The 16,784-nt window shown below is 35.9% G+C and overlaps 1 protein-coding gene across 2 annotated transcripts; it reads right to left on the minus strand.

The window, feature by feature from the left end:
• Window positions 1-5,077: 5,077 nt before the first annotated feature.
• Window positions 5,078-16,570, minus strand: LOC113733015 (pleiotropic drug resistance protein 3). Of its 2 annotated transcripts, none has more exons than XM_027259117.2 (24): window positions 16,163-16,570; window positions 15,757-15,880; window positions 14,975-15,060; window positions 14,609-14,693; window positions 13,961-14,120; window positions 13,812-13,888; window positions 12,826-12,879; window positions 12,649-12,739; window positions 12,199-12,500; window positions 11,847-12,128; window positions 11,378-11,691; window positions 11,025-11,185; window positions 10,825-10,928; window positions 10,198-10,351; window positions 9,984-10,118; window positions 9,790-9,863; window positions 9,369-9,701; window positions 8,985-9,275; window positions 8,340-8,423; window positions 8,105-8,238; window positions 6,858-7,085; window positions 6,193-6,364; window positions 5,471-5,725; window positions 5,078-5,379 (listed from the first exon to the last, which is right to left on the minus strand). In XM_027259117.2, the coding sequence occupies exons 1-24, from the start codon at window positions 16,540-16,542 to the stop codon at window positions 5,113-5,115; spliced, it is 4,347 nt and encodes a 1,448-aa protein (XP_027114918.2). In that variant the 5' UTR covers window positions 16,543-16,570; the 3' UTR covers window positions 5,078-5,112. The 2 variants fall into 2 exon arrangements, with proteins under 2 accessions (XP_027114918.2, XP_071932485.1); XM_072076384.1 differs by having other exon boundaries at window positions 9,790-9,866.
• Window positions 16,571-16,784: the final 214 nt, after the last annotated feature.

Below are 16,784 nucleotides of genomic sequence, written 5' to 3' on the forward strand. Positions count from 1 at the left end.
TTTCTGGATCCCCAAAACATCATCACCTGTAATCACAATGTCATCCACATAAACAACTAATAAAATTTTACCAACATTAGAATGTCGATAAAATACAGAGTGATCTACTCCACATCTTGTTAGACCGAACTCCATGACAACACTACTAAACCTACCAAACCAAGCCCTCGGAGACTGTTTCAATCCATATAAGGATTTTTTCAAACGACAAACCAACCGCGGATTCTCCCCCTGAACAACAAATTCAGGAGGTTGTTCCATATATATCTCTTCTTCCAAATCTCCATGCAGAAATGCATTTTTCACATCCAACTGATGCAATGACCAATTATAAGTTGCTGCCAAAGAGATAAGAAGACGAACAAAGGTAATCTTTGCAACAGGAGAAAATGTTTCTAAGTAGTCTACTCCATACACTTGAGTAAATCCTCTAACTACCAGACGAGCCTTCAATCTATCAATAGAACCATTAGACTGCACTTTTATAGTGTACACCCATTTACAACCAACAACAGACTTACCTGAAGGACGAGGGACAAGATCCCAAGTACCATTTTGTTCCAAAGCAGACATCTCTTCTTGCATAGCTAATCTCCAATCAGGATGATTAAGAGCATAGGTAATAGACTTAGGAATGGAGATAGAATCAATAGAAGCAACAAAAGAAGAATATGACATAGAGAGATGAGAATAAGAAACAAAATTAGAAATAGGATGTGAAGTACAATGTCTCTTACCTTTGCGTAAAGCAATAGGAAGATCTAACTCAGAGGAGGGCGTCATACCTGGATTTGAAGATTGAGAGTTAATTGGTGAAGTGCGTGGCATATCAGGAACTTTCTCAACCATGGAACGACGAGAGTAAACTTGAAGATGAGGACGAGATAATCGAGCTATGGAATCTGGTGGACTGGATAACTCAGGTAATAAAGGGGAAGGGACTGGTAAAACAGGAAAGGAAAAAGAGGGACACTGGTCTAACTCACAAGACATACTTTGTTTGATAAAATATGGAGTGGATTCAAAGAAAGTAACATCAGCACAAGTAAAAAATCGATTTAAAACTGGACTGTAACATCTATACCCTTTTTGCGCTCGTGCGTATCCTAAGAAAATACACTTAATAGCATGAGAATCTAATTTATCCACCCCGGGAGCAAGCTGATGAATAAAGCACACACATCCAAAAATACGAGGAGGCAATTTAAACACAGTTTCATGAGGAAAAAGAATGGTGTGAGGTAATTGACCTCCAAGAATATTAGATGGCATGCGATTAATTAAATAACATGCAGTTAGAACTGCATCACTCCAAAATTGTTTGGGCACATTCATGTGCAACAACAGTGTTCGAGCAATTTCGATTAAATGTCCAATTTTTCTTTCAGCAACTCCATTCTGTTGTGGAGTGTGAGGACAAGAGGACTGATGAATAATACCAGACTTAGTCATAAAGGTATTAAAAGGAGTGAAAAATATTCTTTCGCATTATCACTGCGAAGTATACGTACAGGCACACCAAATTGATTCTTTATTTCTGTAACAAATGCAGAAAAAATGGAATATAATTCTGAACGATCTTTAATTAAATAAAGCCATGTAACTCTGGAAAAATCATCAACAAAGACTACAAAATATTTAAAATCTAACTTTGAAGTGGCTCGACTAGGACCCCAAACATCAGAATGAACTAACAAAAAGGGTTCAGAAACCCGTTTATTGACTCTAGGAGCAAAAGAAACACGATGATGCTTTCCTAACTGACAGGATTCACATTCTAACGAAGATAATTGACTCAAAATAGGAACCAATTTTTTCAAATTTTGTAAAGACGGATGACCTAAACGACAGTGAATTTCAAGAGGAGAAACAGTAGCAGGACATGCTATCGGACCATTGAAATTGAGAAAGTAAAGACCATTATGCTCATGCCCTCCACCAATCGTCCTCTTTGTCTTCAAATCCTGAACGACAACAGAATCAGGAGAAAAAGTAACTGTACACTGTAGAAATTTAGTGAGTTTACTAACAGACATTAGATTAAAGGGTAAATTGGGTACATAAAGAACAGACGACAGCGGAAGTGATGGATTAATTTCTACAGTGCCTAGTCCTTTAACTTTAGTGGTAGATCCATCAGCTAAAGTAACATGAGAAAATGGAGTAGACTCTTGAAAATTAGAAAAAATTTTAGAGGTACCTGACATATGATCAGTAGCCCCGGAATCAATAATCCATGAGTCATTACCTTTTTGTGCTAAAGAAGCAGAGGGAAGAGATGCGTGATTTGTAGTTTGGTACTGTAGAAATTTAACATAATTTTTCTCAGATATAATAACAGTCTTCTGGGACCCATGTGCTGAAAAACTCGATTCAATTTGATCAGTAGTAACCGCATTAACAAACCTTTTAACCATGACGAATAGCACGTCAAAACTCAAGATGACAGTGACGTGTGAATAGTACTCGTGAACAGTGCCCTCGTGAACAGTACCGGCGTGAACAGTGCCCCCCCGTGAACAGTGCCGCGAACAGTAATGCGTGAACAGTGCCGGCGTGAACAGTGTCGCGATGAACAGTGCGGCATGAACAGTACTTTTGCTAGATGTTTAACCTGAACCCTAGGACTCTTGCTCTGATACCATGTCAACAGGTATCTTGGGAGGAAAACATCTAGTCACCATATTATGAGTGACCAACTAGTATTTATAGGAGTACAAATCTAACAAACTATTTACAAGAATACCCTTACTAATTTATTATCTACAAGAATACTTATATTCTCTTAACAAGACCTTTCTGTTCTTGGTGAAGTGTTTAAAACTGCAACTTGAGACATCGCCCTTTTCTATCTGTTTTTGGTAAAATTGTGACTGGAGATCTTATTTTTCCCCTATCTGAATAGAGTTTAAATAGTTGGGACCAAAAAGGCCATTGATGAGGGAAGGACCATACTTTATTGATGAGGGAAGGATCATACTTTCTCTTTCAACATGGCATTGAAGTCAAATTCTCCTGCTGCCATTTGAAGAAAGGTTCTTCTCTCATACAGGTCTGTACAGCAATAATCACATGGTTCCCAGTTGTGTCGACGTAGAACATGTTCAAGAGAGACCACACTAGCAATTTCTGCAGTTCCACATTAAAATATCCAGAAAAAAAAGGGATCCAAAGGACCAACATCGAGAAATTTTCCACATTTATGGCTGATTTCATCCTACCCGGTTGGATTGCTATTTTCTGAAGTTTTTGTTAAAAAAACATACTGTAACGATTTGATATATGTAAAGTAAAAAAGGAGATTCTGATATATGATCACGAAAAATGTCAAAATTTTTTAGAAAAAATGGCTTTCCAAAGAGAGTCTGTAACTCTATTTTTAAATATTCGTTTCTTAGTTTTTGATATTAGTTTCTTGGGGTTTTGGTATTATCAATATTCGTATTTTCTTGGGCCGATTTCATCTTACCCTGGTTGGATTGCTATTTTATGAAGTTTTTGTAGAAAAAAAAATTGTAACGATTTGATGTATGTAAAATAAAAAAGGTGATTCTGATATGTAATCACGAAAAATGTCAAATTTTTTTTCAGAAAAAATGGCTTTTCAAAGAGAGTCTGTAACTCTGTTTTTAAATATTAGTTTCTTGGGGTAAATATTCGTTTCTTAGTTTTTGATATTAGTTTCCTGAGGTTTTGGTATTATCGATATTCATATTTTCTTGGGCCAGTTTCATCTTACTCAGGTTGGGTTGCTATTTTTTGGAGTTTGTGTAGAAATAAATATATTATAACAATTTGATGTATGTAAGGTAAAATAGATGATTCTGATATGTGATCATGAAAAATATAAATTTTTTTAAGAAAAAAATATAAAGATTTGAAGAAAGATACTAAGAGTTCCCCCCTATTGGAGATCATAAACTATATTACTATAGCAAAAGTTAGACTAAACCATAAGAAGAAAGAAAAATTGTCTAACTTGCTAAAAGGGCAAAGACAGGATAACCAAAGCATGCGCGGGGCACAATTTGCTTAAGGCCTGTCAATCGGGCCTAATGAGCCGGGCTTTGATGAGTTCAAACTCAACTCATTTAATTTGAAACATTTTCGGGTTTCGGGTTATGAGTTTCGGGTTCGTAAATGCAAAACTCATACTCAACTCACATAATATTTGGGTTGTGAGCCTTAATCGGGTTTAGTCCAAGCTCACTTATTACTCCTTAATTTTCTTAATATAATTACTATAACTATTAAGCTGTAAAACTAATTTAACATTTACAAGACTATAATATTAAAACTAAACATGAACAAATAATAGTTCTTAAAAAGTATATAAACCAAAAATTTTTTCAACAATATTTATATTTAATCCATTTAAAATGCATGAAAAATAGTAATAAAACATGCGATCATAAGCCAATACATCTTTAAAAGTTGAAACTTTTTTTTATTATCTTGTGATTTAAATCCAAATATGCTTGATGATTTTTGTGTTTGTAGACAAAAAAAAAAATCAACCAATAATATGCTAATACAAAAATTTACTCAACCAATAAGAAAAATTAGAGATTTAGTTATGCATTACTAATATTGACTCTCAAGAAAGCTCATGAAAGAGCCTTTAGATGTATTTTTGTGTTTTGTAATTTATATATATATATTTAGTATTTAGTAAAAATATATTTGGATATATAATTATACATAATATCAAAATATAAATATTATATATATAGGTAATTAAAGAGCCGGACCTATATCGGGTTTGAGCCTAATAAGGCCCAACCTCGGCTCACATTTAATTCGGGCCTAATTTTTAGATTCAAACTCAGACCGACTCACTAAATGATCGGGCTCATCGGGCTTTCTGTCAGGCCGAACGAGCCGAGCTCGGGTTGACCCAGCCCCATTGACAGTCCTAGTTAATGGCCACAGTAGCATTCCTCATTCGCCAATATTAATGTTCTCATCTTTATTCCTACCCTCCATATACATATACATATATATATATATATATATATATATATATATATATATATATATATATATATATATATATATATATATATATATATATATATTTTTAAAAATTAAAACCACAATCTACATTGCTGATCATCTCTTTTGGAAGTTTAACTTTGAAACAAAATATGAAAACAGACAAGCTAAAACAATTGGGTACAGAATTAAGATAACAGCCACTATTGGTAGTTGATCATGATGAAATCCAAAGTAGTCCCTCAAAAATTTGGATACTGTTGTAGGCTCTCCAAACACCTCAATCGGCTTGTCAATATCTCCATATTGGGACGTAAGCATTCCATTCAGTGTCCAAGATGTAGGAGCTAAATAGTATAACCATACCCACCACTTTGGAATTTGCTGAAAGTGAAAAAAAAAAACCATGGGTAAGAATTGTAACAAGGAGTAAGTTTTCTTCAAACTGTAGTAATCCCTTATATAAATTGCTTACTGGTCGAGGAATCAGAAATCCAGCAACAAGGTAATAGATATTGTAAAAAGCTGATTGTAGAACTGCAGCCACTGGAAAGCTTGGTGTAATTGAGACGATCATCATGCCGGTACAATTGAAGAACAGCAAGGTACAGAACATCGAGTAGATGTACCAAAAAACCTTGTAAGCTGACCAATAATACCCAATCATTGGATATGTGATTACCGTAAATGCCAATACTTGGATAAAGACATAAGGGATCTCAATTATGACCTACAAAAAAAATGATGGCATCATGAAAATATTAGCAACTACTACTGGCAGAATTCTCTTATGGCTGTAGCATATTCTTGGAAGCGAAAGTGCAAGGTGGAGTCAATGCTCTGAAGATATGTCACTCATGGCCAGGTTTAGATTGCAGATTCTTGATTGATGAATGCGTAGAAGTCCTATATGACTATTGCTATCGAAAGGAGAAAAGGGAATATTTCAGAAGGCAGCATCGGATTCCAACAACCATTTTTCTCATTTGAGTTATCACGAATTAATGGGTTCTAGCTACAAAAGAATTTGCAAAGCAATCATACTAGAACCTGACGAAGGTAAATTAGGCCCTTAATGTGAGTTCAATATACTAAAACTATTAAAACTCAAGATGTTTAATCCCAAAAAGATTCTAAATCTCACATCAGTGAATATGCTGTACTGTCAAATAGAGTACTTGACACTTAAAGTTGTACCTGAGCAAGTGTATAAGCCCAAGAAGCATACATTCCTGCGAATCTTTCCCGGTATAAAACAGTTCGCTCTGTGCTGACATACGGCAAAATTGAAGACGAATTGTACACGCCACAAAAGAACATTGCGATAAACATGGAACCGAGTATACTGAATAAGTTTTGCTGATTTTCTCTACAGAATAGAGGAAAAATAGAGGAAAAACATAGTCAGCGATATGAGGGGAGAGGGTTGGGTTGGATGGTAAGGGGGGGATTGTAAGTAAACCTCAAGACCTCCCACTTACCAAAAAAGAAAAAAGAAAAAAGAAAAAAGAATCAGTGATTGGATCCTTAATTACAGAAAGAAATTCAGATCCCACAAGTTCAAATGAAATGGCATTCTCTCTCTAAAGAAAATGAATAGTAGAAATATTTTGTGACACACTGAAGTTTTAATGGAAGTTCACTAAGTAATAAAAAATTATTCATGCTTACATAGGCCAAATCATGCTAGTGCTATTCACTATAGGTGCAAGAAAGTTGAAACACGTCAGATCTAGGACACGGATGAATACATAAATGATTGTCAGTTTTCTAAGAAAGGAACTAATCATATTTTCAAGATTTGAGTTAGACATACCACATTAGCATTTTCTTCTGGCAAATCTCAGTATTAAGATACTTACATCTTTTTCCCTTGCTTCCAAAACAATGCCCCGAAAATCAGAGACGTAATAATCATGAACATGAAGCGCATCAAGTTGTAAGAAGGACTTCTCCAGTAAGACCAATGTTGTTTCCAGAGACAAGTTTTGAACTGTCTCCAACCATTTTGTGCATACTGTGTTGGAAAGTCCAAAGCTTCACGCCCAATAGGTGGAGAACTCAGGGTATTTGCAAGTTCTTTGTTATTCCTACGACAAATAAAAAAGAAAGGAATAAAAGAGCAATGTTATTCTTGAGGAGAATTCTGAGATCAGAGGCTTCAAAAAGAGACAGAAATTTTCAAGTGCTGTTCGTCACAGTGATGAGTTTAACATTATGATGCATTTAGAGTAAGTTAAGCTTGTATGTTGGCCTGTTGGGTGGTTTGCTCCATGTGCCACTCAGTTTTGTGTTCATCTTCATGCAGTCCAATAAAGCAGGTAGGGATCTATGCTGAATGCCGCTTGTAGAAGGTTTCAAGTTTAAAGAAAGAACAGGGAAATGCTGCCATGTCGAAGTATGAAATGCAAATTCTTCAATTAGAACGATTAGCTATCTAAGTGCCCAAATGGGTCATAACTGCAATTCTAGTTACTCAAGACAATTTAGTAAGACTAGTATATTGGCAATCTTATCCAAACAACGAAGATGTATACCGAGGTTAAACTAGCATGACAGGAAATGAGTTGGTGGAAAGAATGTCACAGTGGCTGTCAATTGGAGGCAGTAGCCACCCCTAACCTCAATAAAGGTGCCACATTTCTAAGAACAGCTATCCATTGGAGTACTAATCAAAAGTAGAATAAGGCAGCACACAGTACTATCTTTCTTCAATTTTTCTTTGACAAAACAGATACTGTAATTTTGGAAGCCAGCTTCCTGCCTCGATATTAGTCCATCTATCCACTTCATTGAATAAGAAAGGCAAGGAAGTCAGTGAAGATTAGGGTTATCACGTTAAGACTCAAAAGAGGTACAACTTAAAACGAATATGGGAGTGGTGGTTGCGAGGTGGTAGTCATCTATCCTCAAACAGCAAGAAAATATTTAGATAACAATTACAAGATTGATGCCTATGGTCATCTGAGAAAAAGTGAAACTCACTTTAAAGTTCCACACTGTACCATTCAAAATCTTATCACAGTTGTTTTGCACCAAATACACATCATTCATGGTTCACAGTATAGTGGTAAAAGTTCAGGTATCTGAATTAGTTTATTCTACTTACTCGTACAAAGAAGAACTCTTGTAGATCTCAGCAAAATCTACTCCAAGCTCAGCTTCGGAAGACGTACAAGTAACCTCTAACATCCATGTTGCTGGATTGTAATTATTCCTTATTTTTGGCACACCTGGGATACCCTGTCAGAGTCTATTTTAATCAGATGGCACAAAAAATTATATCATACAAGAAGATGCAAATTGAACAATCCAGAAAGTGGCAACCTGTTTTGGAAACTGACCTCAAAGTATTGAATGACTTCACTAGAGTGTTGACCCAATGGTCCACAGTAGATCATACGTCCACCAGATTTTAGAAGAATTAACTGCAATATGTAAGCAAAGTTCACAATTGTACTAATAGTGATGTTCATTTTCTCAGAAAGTACTAAGCAGAAGACAGGATGATTACTGCATCATGGTTGACTGACATAAGAGATGCATGTGATAGCATGTAATATAAGACATTTGGATGCAGCAATCATTAAGTAAGACTCTTTCATCTTATGCAACTATGAGATACAGAAACATTGCTAATGCTACATAAATTGAATAGCTGCAGATCTTCGAAAACAAAGAAACTAGATTCTGACTGTACCGAAGAAATTCTAGGTCATACTGTTTTGGCTGATTAGATTATTAGCCTCAGCTTTACATTCTTGTTTACATCTTCAAAAACATGATGCAGCGGCTACTAAATCTATTCTCACTTTTGACGTGCTCAGTAATGGTGTGTAATAAGTTCAACGGAATAAGAGGCCTTACTGAAATGTCAATTCCATTTTCTCTTCTGAATCTATTTTTCATATCGTTAGATCCTATTTAGTAGCAACATCAATCGCAGATGTTGACTAACCAGCTGCAGTTGTTTCTTGGTAGATGCTTACCTCATCAAATGCTTCAAATATGTCAATGCCTGGTTGGTGGATGGTGCAAACAATTGTTCTTCCCGTACTAGCCACATTCCTTATAGCTCGTATTACAATAGCAGCAGCTCTTGCATCTAATCCAGTTGTAGGCTCGTCCAGGAAGAAAATTGATGGGTTAGCAACAAATTCCACAGCAATTGTGAGCCGCTTGCGTTGCTCAGTCGACAAACCATTAACGCCTGGAATGCCCACTAGAGCATCTTTTATCCCATCAAGTTCAATGGTCTCAAGGACCTCTTTCACAAAATCCTACAGATATGAAGCCACTATTTTATGTTAAATATCAAAAAACAGATACAAAAACAAAACAATTAACCAACTTTTATGAAGGTAGTATCATACAATTTTAGTTTCCGAATCTATCTGCGGATGAAGTCTCAACCAAGCAGAAAATATGACTGATTCTTCTACAGTAATTTGAGGGGAATGTATGTCAGTTTGCTCACAGTAACCCGAGATTCGAGCAAAGGTCCTTTGAACTTTGGGAAACCCTCCAATCTTTATTTCTCCTTCTACAGTCCCACTAGTTTTTCTACCAGCAAGTACATCAAGAAGGGTTGTTTTTCCAGCTCCACTGGCTCCCATAAGTGCTGTAAGAACACCAGGCCTGAGGGTTCCTGTAATATCACAAAGAAGTTGGAGCCTTTTCTCTGGGAAACCTCGCTCTTTCAGGGCCTGAAACCAGATGAGCAGTGAACTAACACTTGTAATTTAGCCCAGCATCCTAAGGAATCCAAAGTTTGATAAGAGCAGTTGTCATTACCATAGGGATCTCAACATAGTACTGCAAATCTTGGAACACCACAGTTAGTGGCTCAAAAGGTAAAACCATTTTTCCTGCTGAACCAGATACAGAATCTCTTTCAGTTTCGGAAGATAGGTACCTAATGCACAGAAGGAAGGCAACTTGTATGGTTGCAACTGCAAAATAGTGGAAGTAATAGGCTAAAAACCCACCTTTCTGAGATTCAGTAGTGGTAGCAAGGGAAGGATTTGATGATTTTTCCTCCGCATGATCTATAACATCCAGTTTCTTAGTTCTCTGTTCTTGCGAGTACTTCTCTCTAGATATGATAGCACGAGAGCCAACAGCTGCATGTGTTGCAGCAAATAACAAGTTGATACAGTAATTTGACATTTCATGCTTGAATATGTCACAAGATGAACTTACGGTTTAAATATGTTAAGGCCAAAGTGAAACCGAGATTGAACAGTAAAGTGAAGCCAAACAAAGCACCAACCGAAATCCAGAAAAAGTATCCTTCAAAGTTCAATCCTCGGGCATCAAGTGTTTTTTGTCCAATACTGGTGTTTGTTGGAAGCATCTATGCAGGCATGAGATTAAAAAGAAATCACGAAAAGCAGTGTGAACATACAACATACAATAGATAATTAAATAGGTTACCATAACAGGATAGTTAACACCATAAACGTACCATGATGACAAAAAATGTCATCTAAAAGGTAGTTCTGATCTATCATAAAAGGTCAAACGATAGTTTTTGATATCTATGAACTACATAATAACTGGACATCATTCAGAGAGAAGTAACCCACTTAACTAGCAAGTAAAAGGACAGAAAAAGTATTGCCGTAAGAGGAAGTTTCTTAAAGGAAAAACTGAAAGTGCTGCGTTTCTAATTAGCAATTTAGTTTATGTCTAGCCTGCCGTGTACCAATCTACCATAGCCCCGGATGATATGCATCAGTTTGGCAACCACCTCAAATAAGCCCTCATTGGTTGTCAAGAAACTCAATGTAATGTTAATGCCCTTGGCACATTGAGATGCTTGGTTACCTTCTTCCACCGTGAGGACAGAAATTCATTTAGAGTGAGTCCAATCTCACCGTATGAGAGTGGAGAAACCCAAAAGCCCCACTTTAACCAATTTGGCATGGAGGCTGCAATAAAAATCACTTGTCAATTCGACTACCTTTTCCTCTTAAAAGTTAGTTCCAGAGCATTGGAATTAGATGAAAAAGTACAAAAAATCTTACGTCTTGGAATTATGAAGCCACAGAAGGCGAAGACGAATAACAGTGTTAAGAGACCAACCATCGAGGCAGAAACCACAGTTCGGCATACAGATGCAACAAACCGATACATGGATATTGATGCCACGTGAAGAGCAAATAATACAATTAAATGACGGAAGAACCTAGAAAATACTGGCACTTGGTTAGAGGATCACTAAACATTTTGCGTTCAGCCAACTATTCAAAAGAACTCAAAATGATAAACATAAAAGTCAAGAATCAAGGTCGGATGAAAATGATGATACTTGTCAATCGTAATGCAATCAAATTTCAAAGACTACAATTACTCCCAGGTCTTGTACCATGTGACTAACCTTCCTATCTCTGGATCATATCCAATGACATAATAAGTCAAACTTGTCCAAATTACAGCTTCGAACAATGAGAGCGGAACCTTCAGGATGGCACTTGGAATTGCATAAGCCCAAGCTGGATAGAAGAGTAAATCTCTCTGTTTGTAGAAAACTGCAAGCCTTCCAACAGTCATTGACAATTCTGGAAGTCCATTAACAACAAGAAGGCCACCCGCGAAGAACAAAGCTCCCATGTACTTGTTTGCATGAAGAAGATCAAAGCTCATCATTGTCCGTAAAAATATAGTCATCGAGATAGATGCTGAAATGGAAATCTGCAAATGAAACTTGCTAAATACTCAATTATAGCGTGGAAAGAATATCAACAGAAGAACTGAGATGTCTATAAATAATTAATACAGGTGAAAAAAACATACATTTTCAAAGGCAAACGAAGTGAAGAAACCAAAGTAAACATGTTTTTGCTAACCTGAGCGGATTTAAAAATGTAGACGAATCGATTCCTTTTCATCAGCAGGAATTCTCTTGATATACATGCTCTAAAAAGTTCCCATTTAGGAAGTGAATATGCAGTAAAAGTCATAGCATCCTTGCGGCTCTTGGACTTCACTGATGGTGCAGATAGTTGTTCTCTTAGCTTCTCCCCATAAGAAGATTGTTTAAATTTTCTTGAAAATGCATCAACAGAGATATAGTTGTAAGTTTCTTCAGTAGTAAACCAGTATTGTGCTTGATCCTTTCCTGAAATAACCTACAAAGGATTCACCAAGTTTCAGGAAAATGAAAAGTGGTGGAAAAACATGAAACAATCAGGTGTTAACCTCCTGTAGGAAGTCTGCTACTCCTTTTCTTTCAGGACACCTAAATCCACAACTCTCAAAAAATTCTAGAGCACTGCTTCTAGGTCCATGATAGACAATCTTTCCTTCACTCATCAAGATAATGTCATCAAACAGATCAAATGTTTCTGGAGCAGGCTGAAGAAGTGAAATGAGTATGGTAGCATCTAGGATATGTGCTAGTTGCTGAAGGCAAGCAACAATCTGATAGGTGGTTGAACTATCCAATCCATTTGATATTTCATCCATGAACAATGCTCTTGTAGGGCCAACAATCATTTCCCCTGAATAGCAGTATATATCCCATTAAATCTGCCTTTCACATTTTCAGTCAAAAGATTGAGCTGCTACACTTGGAAAACATTTTTATTAAGCTTGGCTAAATTTATGAGCTAAAACAATAAATAAAGCATCTTTTGGCAACAAAAGTACCCGTTGTCAATCTCTTTTTTTGACCACCAGAGACACCTCTCCTCATTGGATCTCCTACCAGTGTGTCAGCACAAGTATCAATCCCAAGTATCTGAAGCAAGGTGCACCATCAAGAATCTAGTAACATAAATTGGATGTTGAATTTAAACTTCCAAAAAACCTTTAAAGGACAAATACTTTTAGAATGTAGTCCGTTCGAAGTGTTGTCTTTTGTCCTTCAACAGAACTTGCCTGTAAAATAGCCAAAAGATAGAAATGGACCAGGCATCAACTTGAAATTGACAAACTGAAGGGAAGGAGTAACGAGAGAGAGCGAGAGTGTGTGTTTGTCTATGAGCGCATGTTGAAGACAATGTGTTGAAGACATAGTATCAGAATAACACTTCAGAATAGCAGAATAGCTGAATAGGAGGCGAATATATCAATCATTTTTTGTCACACTTTAAATGCTAAAGCTTCCACAAATTAGAATTAAAGAAATGGAAATAGGCCAACTAATAATTGCAATTTGCAAGCGTGAACTCAGCTGCAATTAGTGCTGAAACATGATTGTTGAAAACAGAGGCAACCACCAGTCAAACCAATTCATCTATCATGCATTAAATGTGTCACCTCTGGGTAGCAACATTTGCATCCTAGTTGGAAAGAAGTCCTATGTTACATTCAGCATTTCTATCATGCATAAATTGAAGTACCACTTCAGTCGGTATAATACGCTACTTAAGATCGCATTGCAGAAAAGCGATTATAAATTTAAGTCTACTTTTTATAAAAACTGTTTACAGAAAAGTTCTTTCTCAGAAACAGTCACTTTCTTAGTTGTGGATTATATGACCAGAATCAGAATAAGCCCATAAAAGTCTTTCATAATATTTAGTAAGAAAAAGAAATATACATGGACTGCAGATTGAAAACAACCAAAAAAAAAATGAAGAGGTTAAATAATCAAAACAAGGATATATATATATATATATATATATATATACACACACACACACACATCAATCAAATAATATTACCAGGATTTGAGGAAAACTGAACAAAAATTTATGAGAGAATTTGCTTTGCAAAGGCAAGGTTTCACTTCCAATAAATTCAATGTTAACAAAACGCCAAATGATTCAGCATACATCAGATGATGAACAATGAGATTCCAAAACTACCTTCATGTAGGTATCAATATCTGGATCAGGAAGAATTCCAGCCTCTTTCTCCCTTCGACTAAGCTCAGTCATTATCTCTTTACAAGGTGGAAAGGCATAAGTAATTTTCTCATCAACATAGTATAATGTTTATATCTAAAGGGGCATACCTGCTCTGCTTCCAACACCTTGACAGCGCAATGAGAAATCAAGTGTTTCCCTTAAGGTCATTTCACCATTATGCAGGTCATACTGGCTTATATACGCAGAAGTTTTTTGAGGCACAAATTCTGTTAATTTGTATCCATTGTATGAAATGTCCCCGGTAACCTGTTAATAAGCAGAGTTTTGATTATAGATACTATGCACTGAGCTCTTACACTGTCAAAACTTCTATTCTTGTCAGTTTAAAGGAGGAGCAAAATGACTTCTATGTCATGGAATATGAAAGATTCTAATAAGCCAAATTACTTCTGTCCCTAGAACTTACTAGTGCTAGTTTTCATTAACAAGGCTTCAAAAGCTATTTTACCGCTATAATCCCTCAGAACAATTAACTTAATTACTTTGGAATAGCATTCTTCTGCAAACAAAAATGAATGCTCAAAGTTTGTAATTTATTCAAACCCAAGATAAGCTACAAATGTCATTTTGCATAACTCATCTCTATTTACTTTTCTTTATCCCCCACAAGTAAAAAATCATCAAGAGATCAAAATCAAAATCGTATCTGTCTCCCGAGTTACTATAAGTTACTATATCAGTATATATATATGAGCAATCTATTCGTCAAGATGAAACATAGAGCATGTGAGGACCTTGAGTGATTGGTTAAGATTTCCAGAAAGCGCTTTTAATAGAGTGGTCTTCCCACATCCTGGAGGACCAAGCAGGAGAGTCATTCTGCATTTAGAATTTACATATATAAGTACCATATAATTCGCATTCAGAGTTTATATATAAGACGTGAACGAAAAATGAAAGGTTAGCATGGAGAGTTGGATACATTCCAGGAAATTTGAAGATAACCCGAGAGAGAGAGAGAGAGAGAGAGAGAGAGAGAGAGAGAAGAAGCAGAAACTGCTGTAGCATGAAATTTGTAACAGATAACTGATTTCTAAAAGAAACTACGACATTCTTATTGGCTTGAACATATTATAAATTGACTACCGAAATGAGCATACCTTCCAGGCTTAATGATACCGCTAACACCATCAATGATGCTGATCTTTGATACTACTGATTTAAAACCTAGAAGCCTTGTAATGTCCTGTGGACGCACATAAATCACTATCAATTCTTAAGGAAGCAACAGATGTATCTTAGAAAAACTGCTGAAATGATTTTTTAATAATTCAAAAAATAAGTACTTCCTCATTCTATTGAGGAAACAAATAGAAACAATGTATCAGAGAGATTTCCATTCATCATACTATTTATATTATCTGTAAAAGCCATTGAAATTGGATAAATCATAATTGTTATTTATGATAGATAGATATGCACATCAGCAGCTCCACATGGTGTCATGATGTGGATCAAATAATTATTTTAGGATATAAATGAAAAAGAAAAAATTCTTTTCCAAAAAATTTTTAATGGTGTAAGGCTTGCTGCCCAATCAATCTCATATCATATTATCCATGACTTTTTATCTCCAGGGTAATCAAAGCATAGGGTAGAAATGAAGAAGCACTTTTGCATCACAGTAGAAAATCAGTTTACTGTAACTTGACTGTAAAAGAAGAGAAACAATGTTTACATCCTAAAATTAATCATTAGATTCTAATGACTGGAAAATTTGTTTAGGAAGTTTGTTGTAGTTAGTCTTTTAGCATTGAATTCAATACTGAGTCAACTCAAAGATGCACGCCTATAACACTTTTGCATTAGATGATAGAGTAGACAGACTTAGACTCTTTGATTGAAGAACTAACAGCAAAATAGAAGCTGAGCACATACTTACTGGAAGACTACTTTTAAAGGAATTCCAAAGAGTTGGAAGAGGCTTCCCTTCAACAACTTCACAATCAGCTTCCACATGAAGATCATCATATCTTACTTCCACTGATGGAAATTCTAAACCAACTCTACAGAAATCAATTGAAAGTTAGACTGCAATTAATCTGAAATGACAATGAGAATCGTTAACTATTGAAGAAAAAATAGCTAACCTTACAAGCCATAACTACAACATCTAAATAGGACATCACAGTTTTACTTTTTGCCGTAGAGGTTTTCATTTGTTCTTTTTGTAGTGATGACAATATTCAGACAAAGGATATCAAGAGTCATGACATATTAAATTAACTTTAGTTGTCATCAATTAGAAAAACCTTGCTGTTCTAGTTCAAAAGGAGAAGAAACATTACTTGTTCATTCTTTTTCTCATTTTCTGAAGCAATCGAAGGTTGTCATGCTCAATGTGTTTAATCAGCCTCTCAACGAACACATGCCTTTCTGGAGCACTGAGTTTGGTAACATCAATCACTCGTTTTCTTTTATCTTCAGCTTCATTGCCATCAGGCTCATCAAACAAAGATGATCTGAGCCGTTCAAAAGTAGGCAGTCTCTCAATAGCAGCCCATTGCAATGCAGTTTCTTCATCAAGATTACTATCCCTTCCAGTACTCAAGACTGAACTCCTGAAACTGGAGCTGAGACGCCGCAATGAGAATCTCAAGCTACTTCCCACTTCTGACAACTCATTTCTTATTGACTCTATCTCATCTGTTCCAACTAAACTAGCCATGATTCTGTGACTCTTTGCACTGCTCCAATCCTACATTCACTAGGACAAACACAGAAAACATCGGTATGTCAGTCAGTTTATATAGGATCTTGACTGCAATTATGGATGAGGTATGACCATACGTCATCCTTAATATTTTCTTGAGCAACGATACTTGCACGCCATATGAACCCGCTACAGTCAAAGAATGATTCTTATACCACCTAATAACAAGACTTGATGGTAAACAAATTGGGGTGTAT

The sequence above is a fragment of the Coffea arabica genome, chromosome 2c (genome assembly GCF_036785885.1).
Source record: "Coffea arabica cultivar ET-39 chromosome 2c, Coffea Arabica ET-39 HiFi, whole genome shotgun sequence".
In the NCBI taxonomy this organism is placed as follows: domain Eukaryota; kingdom Viridiplantae; phylum Streptophyta; class Magnoliopsida; order Gentianales; family Rubiaceae; genus Coffea; species Coffea arabica.